Raw genomic sequence first — 23006 nt, 5'->3', positions numbered from 1 at the left:
TTGAAGATATTTCTCAATATTAAAAAGATACGATTGGATCGAGAATGATGGGTAGAACGTAGCAGGATTAATTAATCTTCGATTGGTATTATCAGGCCATAAATAGTCCACAACAGTTTGGATGAAGTGAAATTAACGTTTTAATGTTTATGTATTTTATTTTAGTTCGTATTCTGCAAATTACTATTGATTTCTGAAATTAATATATATACTTTACTTATGTTTTACGATGAAATGATATTTGTTCTTTTTCTTTTAAAATTCCTTACAAGTAATTCTATTTTATATTAAAAATTATAAGAAGTTTAACGACTTTGTTTAATGGTGGGAAAACAACTTACTAAATAATATAACTCGAAAACTAATTTAAGTTAGTTGTTTATGATTTAACGATACCAGCTAAAGGTTAATACTGTTAATTCCGAGAATGGGATCCTCATTAACTTCAAAGACACACGTGCACACAGAATACCTACTACTAATTGATTTACTCTACGATACCACTTTGTAATTCCGTGATGGCGATGCAGAGACCATTCTCTTCCAGGAAAACTGCAATTAGAGTAAACAGTAATGGTACAATTTGTGCATTCAGGCCGGTAAACAGCGCAAATAGGACATTGCACGCGATCGAATTTCCTAACATAATGAGTGAAAGTAATCGACCTTAGCAACCGTCAGGCAGCGCGATAGTTAATTGCAACTCGATTTCTGTGACACGTTATATACGTGGTTAGGTGTTCTTAAATGGTAGAAGCAGACCTTGGGCCGCGATTGGAAAATCTTTGAAATGCACACGCATCGATTACCTGCGGGACCGTGGCGACCGTGCTTGAACTATTCACAGTGCGTGTGTCCCGACGACTGTTGATCATTGTCCTCGCAACAGCAGCCAATTAGCCATGCACTTGGCGGCGACAAAGCAACTCGTAATGAAACTGTTCTACCACGATTTGCTAATACGTGCAATTGCCGCAATTGAGTGAAAAAATGGGGCGTTGCCTGAGCGTTTTATGGAAATAGCTTTATAAGGAACGATGACGCGACGTGCGATTACATCCATGTTTTGCGAAAATGTTTTTTGTTCTCACGGAGGAAAGTGGATAAACCTAATTATTGCGACGGGTATTTCGCAAATTCGGGGCTTTGACGATTTGCAGATTGATAGATTAAAGGTTGGAAAGATTCAAAATTTGAAAATTGGAAAATTCGTACATTTGGAGAGTCTCGAAATTTTGAGACTGATGGATTTGAAGATTTAGAAATGTGAGAAGTGAGACGCTTCAAAATTTGGAAGTTTGAAAAAGGTTAAAAGATTGGAAATTTGACAATTCGAGGAAACTTCGGAAATTCTAAGATTCCAAGATTTGTACACTTGGAAAGTTTCGAAATTTGGAAATTGAAAAATTTGAGGATTAAAAGACTGGAAGAGCGAAAGATTTACAAATTTGAAAATCAGAAGACTCTAAAGACTGGAAAATTTAAAAAGTTGCAGAAATTTGACAATTCGAGGAAACTTCAGAAATTCTAAGATTCCAAGATTTGTACACTTGGAGAGTTTCGAAATTTGGAAATTGAAAAACTTGAGAATTAAAAGACTGGAAGAGCGAAAGATTTACAAATTTGAAAATCAGAAGACTCTAAAGACTGGAAAATTTAAAAAGTTGCAGAAATTTGTCACAGAGAAATGATTACTAATGTTCTTAAAAAATATGTTGAATAATTTTATCAAAAATATAATCTGTTTAAAAACATGTGGTACAAACTAAGAGAAATAGTTGGTCGTAATTAAATATAAAATGTCGGAAAAGTCATTACGGTAATTGACGCAGAAGTCCACATACTTTGAAACACGATGTAATAAAAGATCGAAAGTAACGGACTTGTTGTTTCTTGGTGTTATTATTACGCGCTATAGTTCCCATGATACTACCACGATTACCTTTTCCTCGATATTTCAACACAACATACTTGGCCGGGAACAATACTACTCGGCGAGAAACTATCCCAATAATGCGAAGAAAGCGAAATTAATAGCATCAAACTAACGTTCATCGTGCCTGTTCAAAATTTGAAAAATTACATAATGACTGGCAATAAGAAAATTACCTTGGCCAAAACTATAAATTGCAGAATAATACTTCCGTGTTCGAAATGTCTTTCTGGAAAATAACTTTCTGCTAACCAAATGATTACATGCAACTCGCTATCTCGTCTGTATTTTATAAATTTTTATAATTTAGTAATATTTATACTCGTTAAACTAAAAAAAACTGTTAAAACTAAAAAAAAATTTTTTTAATAATTAAAAAATGTATGATACGTTGTAAGAAAGCTAAGAATATTTCTAATATAACAAGGCATATTTTTTAAATGCTCAGCAAGATAGAAGAAACAAAAATTTAATAAAAAATGTATATATGTAAACATAATGGTGATTTTTGGAAATTGTTCATCTGCAAAAAAAGAAGATAAAAACGTGACATATTGTTTTTCTCCTGTCATCTTCGTATTAAAAAGAAATCCTAATTCTAATCTTTGAATCTTAAACAATTAAAATACCTGAAGCAGTTGCATCGATCCCTTCATTAACCTTTCGTCACGCGAATATCAACGTTCTTTCCTTGCATGCACGAAAGCATTTCATCACGAAGGAGTATAGAGTACGAAGCGTAAAGCACGTACTTACGATGAATTTCTTGTCTGTTGCAGATCCACGAACACATGACAAGGGAGGAGATGTTATCGGTGTTTCACACGGGACACGAGTCTGGTAATCACGGTGAAAAAAAATTTAATAACTAGCGGTAGACAGTTGTCTTTTCATTCAATCTGAACTCGATTCACTGCACGCCGATGGCCTTGCCACAAAACGGAATTCGTTGAATTAAATTCTCTTGCTATTGTACTCTGTCATTAGTTTCTTAATGGTGAAAATTGCGGTACGGTATCGTTATTATTCCGACAGAGATTGCACTAGTTTACTGTTGATTGGATAAAACACAGTTTCAAATATACATACAATGAAGTAAATATTTAGTTCGTTAGCACACTGCCGACCATAAATATTAAGATACGTATCGATATTTTTGTAGAAATTGAATACCTTTCACTGCTTTTATTTTCTACTTATTTATGCTCTTAAAAAATATGTTGAATAATTTTATCAAAAATATTATAATCTGTTTAAAAACATGTGGCATAGACTAAGAGAAATAGTTGGTCGTAATTAAATATAAAATGTCGGAAAAGTCATTACGATAATTGACGTAGGAGTCCACATACTTTGAAACACGATGTAATAAAAGATCGAAAGTAAAGGACTTTATTATAAATCTATTATTTCATTTGCATTATACGTATATGCCTTCTAATGTAAAATACAAATAAAGTTTTTTTAGAATTTCCTAATAAACGTAGCCAGGTGTACTAATACTTTTGACCGGTAGTATAGCTACATCTGTTAACTATAGAACGTTCCTACAGGTATTACATTATATATTTCGAGGAATAATAATTCAAAGTTACATATTATGATACCTTCGCGGACTTCGATCTACAAACCTGAATATTAATGATTTTGAACCGCTTTTAGTGTATCAAAGTATACCAAGTATACCAAAGATCGCAAGTACGCTATATCGTAACAAGAATGATTTGCATTGTGCACCGCCAATTTCGAGTTATAAATTTTAATATCGATATCAATAGCATCCACGATCTTGAATTATATTTAACGAGGATAACAATCTTGAGCTGTATGCATCTACATTGTAATAATCGAAATTTGTGAATTGTAATTTTTGGCAAGAAAGTGCGAAACCAGATATCGTTGATATCTCAACCTAACATCATGTAATACTTGCATTAATCTCTGTTGTAGTGGTAAAAAGTCATTTTCAGTAAAGACGACATATCGCGTTTCAATTCTAGTACCGACGTACGAAGTTGTACCTGTGTTGCATTCAATGCACAAGAGAAGTATAGAGAAGCCGGAGATACACCTGAAGGCCTTCGGCAAGGACATCAGTCTGTCGCTAAAGCCTACGGAAGGGTTGCTGTCAGCGAACCACTTGCCTATGTGGACTGTCACGAAGAACGCGTCGCAACCTGGTGGCCTCCACTATGAAAAGGTGACGAATGTAAGTTTTCAACGTGCGTCACGGAAAAATGATTTTTATTTTTCTCCTTAGCTCTTTTATTCCTTTCGAGATGTTTATTTATGAGCAGCTTTGTTTCTCTGAAATTTCCTTTCAGTAACATTCCTTCTCTGTTAAACGTATTACGCATGTATATTACTTCAAAGTTTTCAGATTTTCTTCTTTCGAGACCTTCCAAATTTACATTCTACATAACTAATCAATGGCCTTTATTTTAAATGGATATTCTCAAAATATTCACTTATTCTTAAATTCTCTCTCTTCTTATCACCTTACTACTTAATCACCTAAAATTTTTCCCAAAACAACGCATAAGAAAAATTCTGGCATGAATTACAATACATCATATGATCAACCCTATCTTACAACTTTTTAACTTTCACAACGTTGTGTTTTTAATTTTACAAAATTTTCCTCCCATCCCTGTTGCATTCTCATACTACCCGACATTTTCCTCGAAATGATATTATGTACATAGTGAGAAAAGCGAGACCTTTTCATAGCAACGCGATTTTTCCTCAGGCCCACGAGTTTGCATTATTCCTTTAAATGGTGTAAATCGCATAAAATCGGCTACATATGGCCAGGCACGTTACGATCAAGTTGTATGTAATTGTTCTTCTCGTTTCAGGCTGACGTAGATATCGGTGACATCTATCAAGACACGACGAACATGGCGTCAATTCTGCTGCACCGGGACGCGAATGGGAAAGTACTCGTTGTAAGAGGCCATTCTTTCTTAATGTACCTTTCGACATTCCCGCCATTATTGCGACTCGTCTTTCGTCAACCGTCGCGACTCACTTAGGAACCTTCTTGGTTATAATTATCGCAATACCGCGATTCGTTGGGGACAACTAGCAGGGCCACGCTTAGGAAGGCTGCCCGCCGTAGTTACAAGTTAGAACGTCCGGCAGTCCGTAAAGCAAAAGGATAGCAATTTCACGAAACGCTTAGAAGAACAAATTTTATGCGTAATCACTGAAAGAATTTTTGTTACGCGGATAATCGATGCAATTTTAGATGGTTGACCAAAGACGAATGGTAAATGACGTTGGGAAATTGTGACTAGAGGATTAATTCTTTGGAATTTAGAATTTGGTGAATGGAAGTGAGCATATTTGTACAATGGAACATCTAGTATCTAAATTAACAGAGAAACAGGATTGCTTGGATAAAGAAGTTTGTGTCAATTATTTTGTATTGTAGAGAGACCGAGTAATGTCAATGGCAATAGCAGAACATAAGGCGTAATATAAACGTGTTGTTTTCAATTCATTATGAATCGTACTCCTTTTCTTTTTGCTGCTGGATTGCATAAATATTTTAACACGTTAAGCTACAATTAACTGTATTCGGTTTATCCTTTAACTCTTTAAGTTTGAAATTGCAATAAGAGGATTAGGTAAATTATAATTACATACATAATTTTCCTTTTTATCTAGATTTCATATATCTGACTGACCTTTTTCCACTGCATTATTAACAAGTAAATATCAGTCACTCAAATATCTGAAAAAGAATCTAGCTTTCTGAAACGGGCAAACATTCCAGACATCACATGTATCATATGTATCATATATCGTAATTATGCATCACTTACATAATCACGAGAGAATTTTAATATTACATCCGTGAATATTCTTTTAGAACGTTAACAAAGCGGAGGCGAATCTAAAAGCATCTTTACAAAAATACCATTTACTATGACCAAAACGGTCACACGTAAACGAGATTCAATAGAAACGGAATAATAAAGCAAAGTTGCACAAAATGGTATTTCGTGATCGTTTTGACATTTCCATTTCGAGCTCCGGTAATCGCTGCTTCGTCCGTGGTTCATACAAAGTGCACTATGAAGATATTGCTTGGGCAAAACCAAGGAAAAAAGCAATAAAATTCTCCATATCGGTTGCACCTTTCAGAACAGTGGGCAGCTCGGAACAGAAGGCAGCCGTTCTCAATGATTGCGCCTTCAACCAACCAAGACTTAATTTCACTTGGGAATTTCGATCTCTTATGAAGTCGTAAAGAAAAAATTCCCGACACAAAACTATTGCCAAAGCTGCTACTTATTCATCGAATTGTCTAAAGCCTGTTGACAAAGGCATGAATGATAAATGAAGGGATATTTTCATACAAAGAATATCCTGTTAACAACAAATTTTGTTCATTACATAACTTTAATCGTATTTTTGAAAAATGAAGGTTTACAGTTGGGACGAAAAGTAATTTAGAAAAAAAATCGTACACGTATAATTGGTATATCCTGGCCCTTTTTTATGGAAGATAATTACCATACTTTATTAACTTTAATTTGTTCAATTTGCATCTGCTAGCGAATTTATTCTTTCGCATCCTGTTTTTAAGAAATGTTGGTTTAAACTTGTATTAATTCTCTTCTGTAGACAAAAATTAGTAGACTTCGTAAATAAATTATGGAGATTATGAATAGATTATATATAGACTGCATTTGGGTTCGACAACAAATTTACTTGTTTTATTCTTTCATATTTCGTTCTTTTGCAATATATTATAGATTTAAAGATAAGAAAAAAAGTTTATTATTGTTTTATATTAATTATTGTCTTTAATTGCCTTCCGTAGAGAAGGATTAGCATATCTTATAGATTCTGAAGTGCTAAATCTGAGTCTGACAGCAAATTAGCAAAATGTTTTCATTGCTTATTGTAGGAAAAACAGACACAAATAACTATATTACTGTATTACTATATAACTATATTCATTTTTAAAACAAGACTTTCCTGTTTAAAATAATGAATTACACAAACATAAATTAGACAATGAAATATTACACTGTTTTCTAATTATTATATTATAGTATAATAATAGAATACATATATATTATTTAGATAACAACAAATAATTATCTTTCTTGGTTACTTGGTTGAAACTCGACGCATGAGCTGATGAAATTGCCATTCATTTGCTGCTTTTATTATAGAAACTGAGTATATTGTAGCCTATAAATCAATCAAGGAACAAATTGTCGGTGAATTTATGTTCTTGTGGTTTTTCTTTTATGGAGAATTTTATGTGTGGAGAACAATTAGAAATCCTCTTGAAGCATTGACTACAGCTATTGTGACGATTGAAAGCGTAGTTCAAGGGAAAGAAATTCAATTGAAGTCATGTATGAATGTAGGAAGATCGTTACGTTTGTTTAAAACAGTAGAATTCATAAAAAGAGAAATTTAGTCTGGTAATCAATAAAATGATCGTTATTATATAATTGCGTGAAAGAAACGAATTGTTTTATTGTAGATTTATATTCTTCAGTGAAAACGATTAGAGATCTCCCCTTGACAATGATTTCATTTATGATCATGAATATTGTTCTTTTGACCAAGCGATCCAATTAATAAATTCACACGAGGTAGCATTGTAAAATCATGATCGTTTGCCATGATATTAATGAATAATATGCTTTTATTATATAATGCTACAAAGGTAAAACAAATTATTTTATTAATAAATTTATTAAAATTTGCAATAATAATCTAAATCACGCTTCTGACAACGCCAAATTATGCAATTCATAGAAATCCACGTCTAGAGACATTTATGAATTTTGAAATAAGAAGTCCATTAAATTTCTAAATATTCATTATCAATAATTTGTACATAAGATTTATGAAGATGGATCCTCGTAAATTTTCCAAGAAAAACATGAATAAACAGCTTTTTCTTTTTTTTTTATAAATTTTGGTTGTTGGCCAATAAGAAAAAAAATTAGAGATTTTAATTGTTTTATAAAATATGAAATAGTTGCAGAAACAAATCCAAATATCAGGAAAACAACCGTTACAAATTTTCCATTAGCAGCTGAAAAAACTGTGTCCGTATTGTTCACAAAAGGAATTCCGATTCTTTCACCAAGATAACTCCTTGGCACATCGAGTGCACATTATGCAGCAATTCATTGAAAATTCAGGTCTAAAATTAGCATTCTCTGTATCACCAGAGTATTCTCCTGTACAACAAAAATTTCACTGCTTACAGCTTTTTTATTACTTTCATACATCAAAAATCAGTTGAAAGGACGTCGTCCTTGACAACGATCGGTTAATCGCTGCGTAGGATGAAACATATTGTGCAGTGTTCGAGAGAAGTGCCAACAAATTTTTGAAAACCAACTTCGACATATGTATGTTAAAAAGTATAAACCATAAGGAAAGGCTCATATCACAATACAATTATGCGTACAAAAAAACATTTGTATTGTTTCCCTGCAGTGGCTCACGAAGGCATTTAAACAGTTCCTATAAAAGATTTGTATGAATCCCGCTATGAAATATAGTTATAATTTTGAAATTTCATTAGCATTGTAATAAGATACGATTATTGCAATGATGTTGGTAACTTTGAAACCAATTTGAAAATGTACATATGTAGAAGTTACAAGATATTTTTTAAAGACTTGTATCTCCTTTAGGTTATTTCTTTCTTCAACTATTTCATATTAAAATAATTCTTTCTAGCCATCGCGCGACATAAATCAAAATCAAATAAACTGGACTCTTCCTCTTTGTGGCGACTGACATGTAAATTACTTTGCATATACTGCCGTAATTATTATAACACCTACTCGTTGGATTTATTGGAAAACTCTCTCTTTATTTAGTATTTTACATATATTATAAGTAGGCTATGGATTTTTATGCGTTTACAGGAAATTTGAAGATGCAAAAATGCACAGAACGCATATAACTTGCAAAAGTACATAATATATACAAAATATGATACTTAATAGGTAAAACGATTTTCTATCCAAATTCCATTCCTTTAATTGCGTTTATAGAAATATGAATTTGCCTAAATATCAACAGGCTAGTTACAAAATATGTATGACGCAAGTGAAATAACAGATTTATAATAAAATAACTAGAAAATGAAAGCCACGAAGAAACATCCAGCCAATACTAAGTGAATTAACCATCATATATAATTCTGTTTATATACTGCTAACTTTTGCAAAAGTAACCACACGAGAATAAATTCCAAAGACAACAAATATCGTCATTCCACGTTACATAATGCCGTAAAAGCGTTGTTCTATATGACCCCATGTGTCCTGACAGTCCTGACCTTTCGCTTTCACTCTCCCTCCCTCGACCTGACCAATGCACCTCTCTTGGACTGCAAATCGAACATGTTGATAGTACCCGGATCGGAAATATCAATGATCCAGCGAATCGACCGGCTGTTCCACCATGGAACGTGTATTTCGTTTTCGCTCGTCCAACGTTCATGTTGGATAAAATTAGTCACGTCGTGATAATTGCATATAGCCAGGCGGAAGTCGTTGGCCATCGAATGGAAAATTGACGTAGAAAGCATGCGCGATTAAGCTATTAACCGATTATAGTTCGTTAACTCATTGATCATGTGATTAAACATATTATTGGTACCGGAAATGCCGGTGGAGCTTCTAATTAGCTAGATTGTTTATTTTTCCTATTAATGTCTAGATATCAGGAACGAATATTATAGAAGTAAAGTTTTATTCAAATAATTATTTATGCAAAATTTTTATTCTATTTATTATTCGCTTCGTTACTTCACCTTAAATAACATTACTTGACTTATTTAACGTTATTTATTTTTATATTGTGTATCATAAATTAATAGAAAGCTCATGTAACTGTACAAAAACACTACTACAGTACAAAATATATTTTGAAGAAACTTGAGAAACTTGGTACAAAAAGGTACATCGAAATAAGAGGATATTAATCCATTATTATGAAATTATGCCCATTTCTAACAATGGTATATATATATATTAATTAACAGTAGAAATAATGATAAAATGTGAATTATTCTTTGTCTTTCATAAAGTATAAATAAATGTTCTCTACAAGATAACAATTAATGATGTGATTTGAACCAGGATGGTAATATCGGTGCAGAACTAGTGATTCGACCATTGCCAGATAGGATATTAAATGAAGTAGTAAACAAGAACTCGAATCTTCATGGAGCAGAGTTGCTGCCAAACGTAACGCGAAGTAAAGGGAACTTGAAGCGCACGAGCCATCACGTGGTGTACAAGAAAGTGACTCGTCCAAGCGGCGACGAGTACAGCGATTTCAGTGAGTGATCTTTACGTGTTACCACATCAGAAGGTGAAATCCTCCAGAGATCGGTTTCTCGTGATTAAACATCGATTTTAGCGCTGATGGAGCCCGATCACTTGGCCAAGAGGTACAGATCGAAACGATCGATCGCCGCCAGAACAAAGAGGGAAGCACCGTATGTGATCTACCCGGAAATCCTCTGCATCGTCGACTATGATGGATACAGGTGAAAACTCTTATTTATTAACAAAGATTAAATTGTTGGTGAGAATTAGTTTACTTTCAAGAGATAGCAGCTTATAAACGGACTACAGATTTTTATGGATTTATGAGAAATTTAAAGGTGCAAAAATGCATAGAATACGCACAATGTGCATAATATGCATAAAACATATAAAACATCTAAAGTACTGTGCCCGTTACAGTATGAAACAATTTCTGCCTAGATTTTAGTTTCTTAGTTTATAAAAATGTGAATTTGTATAGATATATCCAGTTTACTTGGACAAATAAAAAATTAAAAAATGTCTTTTTTATGTCGAGGAATAATCCTTTTTTTATAGGAAAATATGTTTCATATCATTTAAATACGAGTATCATATTTAAAATTTTCTATCTCATATCAAAAGATTATTTCCTTGATAGATGTGAAGACATCACAGTGTGCGAGAGATATTATGTAACAGATTATCCATTTGTCCGTATTAATATTCATTATTGGCTTATATAGCAGCTGTTTGCAAGCAACGAGTGGTTCAACTCTATTTATATACGTTCTTAATGAAGCATTTCGTTTGATTGTTAAAATAGAACAGCAAATGTTTAATCAGTACCAATTAAATTTTTAATCGAACTAAAATTTATAATTAAATTCGTTTCTTCCAGATTACATGGCGGTGATAACGTGCAAATCAAAAGATACTTTGTGTCCTTCTGGAACGGAGTAGACCTAAGGTACAAGCTGTTAAAAGGGCCAAAGATCCGCATCAGTATCGCTGGAATCATTATATCACGGGTGAAGTGCAATTAATCATCTCGATCCTTTTACCGAACTATGATTTTTTTACGAATCGTTACGTTTCCCACAACTTTCTCCTCCTTTTTCTTTTTCTTTCCTTTTTTTTTTTTTTTTTTTTTTCTTAAACGATATCTTTCAGGGCAGAGATGCTACACCGTATTTGGAAAGAAATCGCGTCGGACGAGACGCGATCGATTCGGCAGCTGCGTTGACCGACATGGGCAAATATCTCTTCCGAGAGAGACGACTTCCGGTGTACGACATCGCTGTCGCTGTCACAAAGTAAGAGTGTGCATTTCTTTAAATTAAATTCAACCTAATTACCACATTACGTTTCACGTGATTAACATACAAAATCTTCTTCCCTGACAACTTTTCTCGCTCTCCCCTTTTTGTCTCATCTTTCGATATCAATGACAATTTAAACGACTTGTTTTCTTTTCAATCGAATACGTGGAAGAATAGTGAAACTCGAAAGGAAAATGATAACGATTAACTTGAAAGCGTGTAAAAAATATTGGGAAGCAGAGATTTCAATCGAATTTCACGCAATAACGAATACGTTCTATGGCCCCGACATTATGCTATTACCGTTTTACCACAGCAGTCTAGTGATTTCATACTGTTTGATTTTTATTTCGCAAAACAGGTATGATATGTGCCGTCGTAGGAAAGGCGGCCGCTGCACTAAGGGAACTGCCGGTATGGTTTATTACATAGCGATCACGCTTTCTTTTTCAATTTGTTTATTTATTTCTTTTTAATCTTATTTTATTTTCGTTCATATTCTTTTAACGTAATTAGCGTTGTACAGTATTTACACCTAGCTTAAATGTAGTTTTTGACGGTGCAATGATGGCGTACCACGATGGGGATGGTGCGTTTACGGGGATAAACGATACAAAAGTGACATTCTTTCTCGTCGAAATAGTATAATATTTGTACTTTCTTGTTTTCAAATATTCTGTTACAATGGACAGTAATTTTCAGAAAGATACAAATAAAATATATACATAATTTTCATTAAGAGTGAAAGAGATTTAATAGTTCTTAAGTAATAAACTCCATGTAAAAATATAGAGGCTGTACTCGTATTTTGTCGAACGAAAAAGTATGCTCTTTTAACGCACTCAGTTTAATCTAGTGTAAATACGGTGTTGAATACTCAAATTGTAGTTATTTAAAATACTGTACGCTATTTTAGTAAAGAATAAGCTTGCTAAACATTGCGCACATTCATTATTACTCTCGTAGACACGAAGTATACAGTAGAATTGATCTTCAAGAGGTAATGGTACACTAATATATGTAATCAATAACACACGCGCGCGTGTTGGCTTTCTTATTCTGCCTGTTATTAGACATCAATCTACTAAACTCTAGTTATAGCATACAAACCTACATCAATGAATGACGCGGAAATAATTAAAATTAAAGATCAAAATCCATATGCATCCTCTAAACCTTTCAATCGAACTTTTCATCTCTTTAATCCAAAATTCGATAAGCATGTGTGCATAGTATCGAAAGTGTTAAAATCAGGAAATCATAATAACAAGCCTCATTGTACATATTTCGATAATACAAGCGGTAAAAAGAAAATTTCGTTTCAAGCCTCAAGTTACGAACATTCAAGTCGACGTTCACGATGTATATAATCTTCTCCGATAGGTCGAGTTCATAATACATATATAAATGGTACTCCTTCATGCGATTTCGAGAAACAACGCGATTCAAAAGCTGCTAAAAAAGGAATCGACTGTAATTATTCATACCTGAGACGCAACACTCGCTAATTGGCAATTATTTACACGCGCGCTACTCGTAGTGTGTTTGCTTTACCGTAATTCCACGCTATCGCCTTCCGCAAGCCGCGTCCTCAACGCTGAACAAGGAGGAGACATCAAACACGGTGTGTGATATCGCTTCATCACGGTGTTTGCTTTTCGTTATCAATCAAGTTAATGCCATTCCTCGTAAATCAATATCATTAATCGTCTGTCGTACGTGAAGTCTTGCAAAGATTTCAAAAACATGCAATTTCTATGAAATTTTCATGTGCGATATCTGTATATTATGAAATATCATGATTTGTCAGGATAATGGGAGAATTAACCATTCTTTTTTCTGGAGGTAGTTCTTTTGTTATATTTGTCAGAGATTAACTTATTAATGATGAATTATAGTCACATGGACCATTATAAAATAGACAGGTCGTTATCGCGTCATACGAAATTATTCTGAAACTACTAAAAAACTAGTACGTATATATTGAATGTAATATATATACTATCATACATGTAATATAGTAAAACGTCAAAGTAAAGAAATTGTAATATTCAACGTGAAAAGATATGAAATTGCCAGATTTTTCGCACATTCCTTACATCATTTATCAAAGAGCATTTATCAAAGAAACAAAAGGGCCTCACGCGTTAATCATAAGAATCTTATGCTACGACATAAAGAAATAGATCCAAGCATACCTTAGTATCCGAATATTGTCCTAACTCATTGTATTATATATTACAAAATATCATGGTTTTAATAGGCAATATATATACATAATATATATATATATATATAGAGAGAGAGAGAGAGAGCATTTAAAAAATAGTAGGCTCCATTATAGGAATATTGTATGTGTATATGCTACAAAATATTATAGTTTACCGACATGTAATGGATATTAGACATATACGAGCGGCACGTTCCCAACAATTGTCCCGTGACGTGGTCCAAAGCAGACTGGAATTGTGAGTCCACATGATAAAGAGGAACTTTTGTTGTTGCATTACAGATTAGATATGTGCAGGAGGCAATACGCGAATGACGTGTGCAATAGAGGAACCGCAGGTACGTTTCTCGAGTTCGAAGGAAACGAGATTGACGAGAACAGAAAATTGTCTTTGATCTATCTATGTGCACTGCTCTGCGAACGTTTTTTTCTTTTTTTTTTTTTTTACTTCTTCAATCTAAAATTTCTTTCGCTGCAACCTCCCGAAAACATGTATCGTATGGTTGAAAACGAAGGAAGTTCTCGAGGCTTTCACAGCCAGAGTTCTTTCGTGGTATACATATATGTACTGTTCGAGATTTTAAAACGCGAATCGTGCTCTTTTGGATAAATCTGTTCCGGTGTTTTGTTATTTTTAATTTTCGATGAAAATATTCTATGTACTTTTATCATACTGTGAATTTAATGTGCGATTTAAAGTGGAATATTTTAAATAACTCAAGAAGTATCCAATATTAAAACTACAAGAAACTGCATTATATTACAAAAAGCTTTAATTGCTTAACATACATTTAATTAATTATGTATTGAATTAAACGTCGACTTATTCTATTTATTATCTACGATCGAAACTTCATTTCGTTTCGATTTTACTTCAAACTAATAATTACATTAATATCCTCTGCAAAACACTGGAATTATATTTCCAAGAAAATGCCACATTTTGCAAAAACCTCGAATAGTATAGCATTTCAAGCTCGTCTACGTTGCTTTTATCTATACTTATCCTGTTTGTTTTCACTCTAATAGCTTGAATGAACTTCTTCACTCTGTGTTTGAACTTGATTATCACGAGAAAAAAAAATGGCTGGACAAAAAACACGGATCAAAACTGCCCTCGAGCTGAGCGTGAAACATTCTATCGCGGCTTGCCACGCGTGTTTTCTTGTTTCTGGATCTCACTTTTCTTAGTCTGGGATACAAGTATGCCTTTCTCTCCTTCACTTACACTGTCACTCTGTCTTTCACTCTCCTGATTCTCACCGTGAACGTATATATACGAGCGAAAACGAAAGCGGTATTATACCTGTACTAAACAAAACAAAAAAAAGAAGAGAAAAGAGGTTTAAAAAGTAAAAAACCTTTCTATTCGATAATTTTTCGTTTTTAAATCTTCTCTGTTCGTTCACTTCTTGCACAGTGGCTACGGTTTCCTATTTTGTGTGTGTGTTTGTGTTTCACGTACATACGTATGTACATAAATCGTACACGACCTTGGCATTTGTACAATCGATCGTTTGCAATTACTTTTCTATATACACTTTACCACGGAATATTATCAAATTGATCGTTCGATCCTAATGGTACCTCGTTAGTTTAAGAATAATTCGAAAAATATATCTACTTTTATATTGCCGTATTAATTCGAGTAGGCGTATCCGGTCGAAAGATGGTTTTGCGAAAAATAAATTTTAGTATTTAACAACCAGTCATCGATTTCACATAACAACCGAAATATAAACTGTTCTGTCTTTAGTTTCAATGCAAATACGACTTTCTTATTTAATATACATATAGATGAACTATTTTTCTGCTACTTGGCAGCAATGGTTTGATTTAAACGAAAATGTGCCGATGCGACCTTTTGACTTAACACGGCAGTATATCCTTATCATCTCCACGCTCGCTATGTCGTTCTTTTAAATCATTCACACCTCGTTCTTGTTTCTTTGGCTGCATTACTGACGAGGACCACGGTTGGTAAGTTTATTCAAGTCGAAGCGATCGAGAATCGCGTTAGAAGTGAAAAATAAGCCGAATAAAGGGATATCGTAGAGATTAATACCGCAGAGATTTTTCCTTTTTCCCCAACACTGGAAATTCTCGTTGAGGGAACACGATCTTTGAATCGATCTTCACGGTAGATGAAGTTTTAAGTTATTTCGAAAGCCTCGGTTAATCGATCGACGTAAATTAATAGTTGCATGCTACTCTATTAATCAGTTACGATCCTTTCTCAAATGGCCACTCGTTTCTTAAAAAGTTCCTACGAAAACAAAAGTTTTGCATCTCGAATACATTAATAAATTCAGTATAATAAATTTCATTTAGTAGCCAAATAGAGTAAATTTATGCGATTAATTCAGAGTTATTTGAAACTACATTTAATCTTCCTGTAATAAATTAAACGTATTATGTCTCTGTCATTAACTAAATTTCATTCATCAAATTTGTACTATTTTTGGATATTTGCAATGAAAATACTGTGTCATGTATACGTATTTATTTAACTTAGCTTAGCCTTCATATGTTGCAATGAAATTTGCACAATTATTAAATAATATCTTAATACTTTTTTTGAACATAGTATCTTATTGTTTTATTTAACTATATTCAAAAGACGTATTAAGGCATTGTTTAACAATTGTACGAATTTCACTGCAATGTATGAAACCTAAGCTGAAGAAATATCATGGCCATGCCAAAACCATGTTCGACGCAATATATTAGAATTATTTTAAAAATACGTATTTAATGTACATCACATTTTGTAAAAGAGTATAAAAAATTGTGTAAAAAAGTTTTAAGAAACGTCGTGCCAATCTAAGAAAAAGCCAAGTTATCTTCTAGCTTTCTCTTACTAAACGAGTATTTAATTAAACAGATTAATACTGCCGCTAAATATTTGCTAGAATTTCGTATCTAATAACAGTACTGGTAACGTCTTACCAAAGAACGTGTCTTCGTTTTTGAGAATGGACGATCTTCAAGATCTGATGGATAGCCAAATGATTTCATAATTCAAGTTTAATTCACGTTGCCAATGCAGTCGCAATACAGTTGCTTGCAGTAAGCACTTTCAAACTGCAGTTATATATTAGCGATCAAGTCGTGATTCCGTTACGATATCTACAAACTTGAATTATCACGATACAGTTGTTCTTTCGACATAGTGCATTCATAATCGAATTTGAATTTCCTTTCACGGTACGATCGCGGCTTCGACTATAGTATATTCAAATTTCAAGTCATTAATCCAGCCAACTTTCAACGATAGTTTAGAATATATATGTACTTTCCAAAAGACTCACGCTATACTAGAAGTTTCGTAATACTCTATTGTGTTAGATTTAGAACATGAGTTGTGATTGTTCGTAATACAGTTACAAAATATCGTTGTTGTCTTGCACCACTGATCCACTTATTCTATATTATTCAATTACGATATGTACATTCACGTTTTTACATTGTCAGTTCAACATTATATAATATTCGATACAATTATTTAAGATTGATCAGAATCGTGATGTAGTTCGGCCTTGCTTCAAATACGACAGATTATTTCAAAACATTCACATTTGCCATCTAATCACGATAGAGTTTCGTTATTAGAAGAAAATGTATTGGCATTTGAATTTGAGATTTTATATTTGATTGGACGACGTTGAGCTTTTAATTATTTAACTGGTAAATTTTAATACATCGATCGTGAATTAAACCGAGAATTGACTAAATAAATCATTTTATTTGATCTGCAAATATTTAGTTTAATGGCAATTATATTCAGCAAATCTTATTGCAATTTTGTCGTTGTTAATGATGTTGTTGATAACTTATTTCCAAATGAAATAATAATAAGAATTTGCCAATATTGACTTACTTTAAAACTACTTTAAAAATGATTAAATCTTTTTATCTTCTATCAAGTATATGTAATAACACTAATAATATTACTATAGTATAGACTAATAAATTGAGGTAGAGTTTGTTACATTCTCAAAATTGAAAACACGTTCACGTATTTCGTATTACTAGTATTAATTTAACTTGCTAAAAATGCAGCTTTTTTGTTAGTCCATATCGAATAACGAACTTAGTAGTGCTATTAACATTTCAATTAACATTTTTACACGCTGTACATAAGGACGGAAAACGTTCCAAAGTGATCATGTATCTTTATTCAGGATTCGCGTATGTGGGTGGAGCTTGTGTCGTGAATAAGCGTCTGGAAAAGGTGAATTCGGTCGCTATTATCGAAGACACAGGCGGATTTAGCGGAATTATCGTTGCAGCCCACGAAGTTGGTCATTTGTAAGTCCATTATCGCTTGAATATTTTATCATTTCTATAGAAAATTCGAAAATCGTGTTGTAAATTATAGTTATTTATATTGACGAGTAAATTGATAAGTTACGAGTTGCACAATGTAAACTTCTCTTTTACAATTTTATAATTTTTAGTCAAATATTATAGGACAGTCAGAGATAGATTATTTTATTTTTCATTTATTCTGTTTGTTTTATTAGTAAACTTATTACTGTTATACAAGGACATTTTGTTAACGTTGATAATTTGTACCTTGTAACTTGTAAAATTTCATCAATAACACTAATTCAATCGTATAATTCTGATTGTTTTGATTTTTAAAAAAATGTATTAATATTCTATAGAAATCATCATTACTTTTCAAAACATTGATTTCTATAAATTATGAAAAAATGAAACAGAGATGGACCAAAAGTTAAAATCAAAATTCACGTAACCGTCTTTCGCTATTAAAATTAAATAAATTTTATAAAATTAAAGAAAAATCATTTTATTTAATGTTAGTGGTAAAAACTGGTCGCGTGAACTTTGATTTTAACTTCCGTTTCATTTTTTCATGATTTGTAGAAAGAAATTTCTTCGACCAAATAAAGTTCACGTTTTCATTTACATTTGTTTGTTTTTCGCCAAATTGTTGGAAATTTGTAGCAACCGTAGTTCCCTAAAAATAATATTGATTTGCGTTAAAAATGTTAATTTGAATGGGACATAGAATGACATTGAAATGCAAATATCGTAGGCTGGGCGCAGTTCACGATGGCTCACCGCCACCTAGCTATCTCGGAGGACCAGGAGCCGAAAAATGTCGTTGGGAGGATGGCTACATTATGAGTGATCTCAGACACACAGAGAAAGGCTTTAAGTGGTCCCATTGCAGCGTATCGTCGTTTCATCATTTCTTGAAGTATGATTCATTCGTCGGTTTATGAACCTCTGTCTTCAATATTATTTCAATTAAATCTCCGTAGAATAAATTACCTTTCTTAATTTTTTAAAATAATTGGTACTATTTTATTAATACTTTTTGAATTCATTATTATATGCAAATAAATAACGTGTCGATATTTCTATTCCAGCGGCGACACAGCAACGTGTTTGTACAACGCACCTCACGAAGACGAAGCTCTTCCTAGAGTTTTACCTGGGAAGCTTCTTTCGTTGGATGCGCAATGTCGAAAAGATCGTGGAACGAGCGCCTGTTTCGTAAGCTTTGCATTACAACGTCAATCAACGTGTATCTTTTTTATCCATTGCATCGTTGGTGTTATGTCAATGAAACGATTATTTCACGTTTTAGAAAGACGACAGAGTTTGCGCTCAACTATTTTGCTTTGACGCTGGCTCAGGATATTGTGTGGCATATCGACCAGCGGCTGAAGGTTCTCCTTGCGGAGACGGTCAGGTAAATAATTCAAATAAAAAGACAGTGATTCGTACGACAAATTTGTAACATATATTTTATATTAAGAATTGGGGAAAAAATATTTTATTTTGCTTCCTTTTTATCAAACTGTTGATTATGATCCTGTTAAAAATTGTAGTATTGCCTAAACGGGAAGTGCGTGGCCGAACACGAAAATATTATCCCAGATTATACGCAAAACATTCCAACGTACGTGCGCCGAGATAGCAGTTTCAACCCGACAGCCCACAATCGGCCTCTGTATGCTCAATATAACAACACAGACTACAGGTAATATTTTGAATATACGTAAAACCTACATAAATATTATTTAAGGATCTATAATTTCGTGGCATTCGTTATAGTTGGTAATATGTAAATAATTATCATTCAGATAAGATAATCGAATTAATGCACTTCGATGTCTCTTCGTTCCGTTTATCAAAATATGTAATTATTATCATAACTAGTAAACATGTTTCAGGTAATCAGCATGCATTTCCAAATCGTCGTTCAAATATTTACTATTATAACATTCACTGCAAAGATTCTAATGCTCAACTTTGTTTAATACACAACAATTTTCACCCGTGTTTGGCGAACGTATAATCAAATATCAAATATTTTCCGAATTTTCGAGAGTAATCCAATCAGATCACCTCGTCCCTTCGATAATCCCATAATGCTATGTCACACAGGTATCCGTGGGAATCGACGACATACAGCACGCCACAATCGAAATTCAAATACTCCTCGCCGTCGTCGAATCTCTTCTCGTCGACGAGCAATTCTTACAAACGCGTCACATCGTTCGCCACTACCCCGGCGACAAAATACACCTACACCACTGCCAGTTATTTGTACGCCAATAAATACAAGACTAAAGTAAATATTAGTAATGATGCTAGTTATAGTAAGAACGGATACGCTGGTGGTACTACTACTAGGAATTATTCGTACTATACAGTTAGTCCGATATCAAAGATCAACGATCTGAATTATCCGAAAATTAGCCCGTTCAGACATAAGGGTACGGTGAGCATGGTGTTAGCAACAGCAGACGAAAAGGATCAGAACGGGCCTCAAAACGATGCTCGCGGTAAGAGAAATCTGTATCAAAAAACGACGATACTCGCTTTTTTCTCGAGTTACGAGAACCTTCTCTTTATTTTTCTATCGATCATCTGATTAAACGTTATCGTTTCGATATATTTTTCTTGTCTATTCTCGCTTTATTCTATTTTTCTTGCTTTCTTATTATTTTATATACGATGAAATTAAGTATTTTTGTTATTATACATAGGCGTTCTTCTATTTCTTCTCTGCTATTTTACTTTATTTATTCAACCATTTATCGTAATCATTGTTCATGAACAGCGTAGCCGTTAAAACGCTACGAAGTGATTTAAAATGGTGACAAACTGACACGTCGCATTTTTCATCGTCAGAGTTCCTCGTAGTCTGACTCGTGCAATTCACTTGTGAGACAGTGAATATCTTTCGTTTCTCTGTACAGCTTTACCGACGTTTGTTTTCCTTTTTTTCTTATATTTCCATGTATATACTACGGCTATTCCATTGGGTAACGAATCTTGTGTTAAATGTATATTTTGAATTCTTGGTGTCTTTTTCTGTTTATTGCAGTAATTGTTTTCGGCTTCTGGGTGGATGTTTTATATCAACATATTTGTTAGAATTCATTTCAGGTTCATCAAATCAGATTTTCTTTACTTGTACATAATATTATATGTTAAACATAAACATCAATCATGTTCTTAAAGGTTATACAAGTTTTATTAAGTAATGAGTTTTGTGTCTTACTTTACTAACGGTGTGCATAAATTCTCGAAACTCCTGACAGCTATTCTTAATATTTTTAAACAAATATAATAAATACACACGTATTTGAATTCTAAAAATATTTCCTTTAATACCATAAAAACTTCCACATGAAAATATTAGTTTAAAATCTTAATTCCTGGAAATCACTCTTACAGAAAAATATTACTGGTTGGTTAGTAGTACACTACTAATTTCAAGTAGCGTATTAATTTGAATTTTTTTTCTGTAAAACCACCTACACATTAAATTCAATCGTATATTTTCACACCTACAATAAACATCACATCCCAGTGCGAATTTTTTATATTAATAATTATATTTCTTTTTAGAACCAGAGGACGATGAGTGCACGGACGTGGGGTCAGATTGCGCGGAGCTGATTGACAGGCTGAGGACATGGCTGTGCCATTTGCAATCTGTGAAAAGCCGCTGCTGCGCGTCCCTAAAGACGATCTGCGCCGCTTGATGTGCAACGTTGAACATAGTTCTTCCTGTTCGTTAAGGAGTTCACGTGGCTACGCATCCAGAGACCACCACAGATCCGACATCGAACACTCGGCGCGCACTCAGCACGCGTTCAGCTCATCGAGCAGACCATATTCTCCATTGGGAGATTGGGACTTAGACGAATCATGTGATCTACGATGTCGTTCGGTCAGCATTATCTTTAAAAGACGGACATCTCACCAAGTTCTTAAATGCGCTCCCGGTCGAAACCACATGAAAAACGAATGTGTAATTCAATTTATTAAGTAGTTACATAATCTCAATGTGTTACCCAGAGTATAATTTCGTCCTTTCTACTTTCTCTTCTCTTTTTCTTATCTTCTTTCATTCTTCTTTTCTGATACAATAATACCGCGATACGATAATTGTTTACGATAGTACCGCAGGAGCTTTGTACAGACAACAGGTGTGAAGTTATGAATATGTCGAGTATGAACAAAAATGTTCGATCAATGTATCTGATAGATTCGATCGTATATTTATTCCATGCATCGCGCGGGAGACTTTTGTGTTACGATAGAAATACGATACATGCGTATTAGTACGAACGCGCAAGTGCACGCCAAAAAACGAGCTTCCCCTAAAATCATGAAAATTGTAGCGCAAGGCAAATAAATGGTGATTATACGATGGAACCGTACGTTCCCTTTTTGCTAGTTTATTTTTGTGAATCTTTTATACAAATTAAATTGCTAAACTGAGACAATTTCCTTAAAAGAATACTGAAATTATTTTTGGACTGTCTCTGATAGTATAGATATGTTTCAACTACTTATATTTTATATTATGTTTAAGTGTTGATAATTGGGAAAAGATAATTTAATATTTGTAGACAGTATTCATTAATTGGATATAATATATTGTGATACAAATGTACATATTTGAAAGACAAAGTTTAGAAAATTTTCTCGTCTCTTTTTTTTTGTATAATGTCAATTTAATAAAATGATCAACTATAGTTTTATCATTCATTTATTATATTATTAGTATTCTTTTTATTATAAGGCTTTTCTAAAGAAATATATACCACTTTATTGTACTTAAGACCTACTACCATGTAACAATCCTGGATTGATCTATTATCCCTTAACAATTAATTTTATTATCTCTTAACTACATTTACATATAAATT

The 23006-nt window shown here is 33.2% G+C and overlaps 1 protein-coding gene across 3 annotated transcripts in view; it reads left to right on the top strand.

Annotated features, from left to right (window-relative positions):
* Positions 1 to 22832, top strand: part of Sona (sol narae metalloprotease) — an 81324-nt gene extending 58492 nt beyond the window's left edge. For 2 of the 3 annotated variants that reach the window (XM_072009281.1, XM_072009189.1), the window contains exons 4-18: positions 2713 to 2773; positions 3934 to 4142; positions 4792 to 4881; positions 10075 to 10276; positions 10358 to 10487; positions 11147 to 11276; positions 11419 to 11561; positions 14080 to 14135; positions 17982 to 18108; positions 18863 to 19027; positions 19200 to 19326; positions 19421 to 19525; positions 19665 to 19816; positions 20224 to 20624; positions 21697 to 22832. In XM_072009281.1, coding sequence (XP_071865382.1) covers positions 2713 to 2773; positions 3934 to 4142; positions 4792 to 4881; positions 10075 to 10276; positions 10358 to 10487; positions 11147 to 11276; positions 11419 to 11561; positions 14080 to 14135; positions 17982 to 18108; positions 18863 to 19027; positions 19200 to 19326; positions 19421 to 19525; positions 19665 to 19816; positions 20224 to 20624; positions 21697 to 21833 — 2235 coding nt within the window. In that variant the 3' untranslated portion in view covers positions 21834 to 22832. Of the gene's footprint in view, positions 1 to 2712; positions 2774 to 3933; positions 4143 to 4791; positions 4882 to 10074; positions 10277 to 10357; positions 10488 to 11146; positions 11277 to 11418; positions 11562 to 11928; positions 11982 to 14079; positions 14136 to 17981; positions 18109 to 18862; positions 19028 to 19199; positions 19327 to 19420; positions 19526 to 19664; positions 19817 to 20223; positions 20625 to 21696 lie in introns of all 3 variants that reach the window. The other variant, XM_072009356.1, reaches the window with a different exon arrangement.
* Positions 22833 to 23006: the final 174 nt, after the last annotated feature.

The sequence above is a fragment of the Bombus fervidus genome, chromosome 1 (assembly GCF_041682495.2).
Source record: "Bombus fervidus isolate BK054 chromosome 1, iyBomFerv1, whole genome shotgun sequence".
NCBI classification, from domain to species: domain Eukaryota; kingdom Metazoa; phylum Arthropoda; class Insecta; order Hymenoptera; family Apidae; genus Bombus; species Bombus fervidus.
Note: the sequence above shows the minus strand (reverse complement) of the source record. Positions and strands in the feature narration are given on the sequence as shown.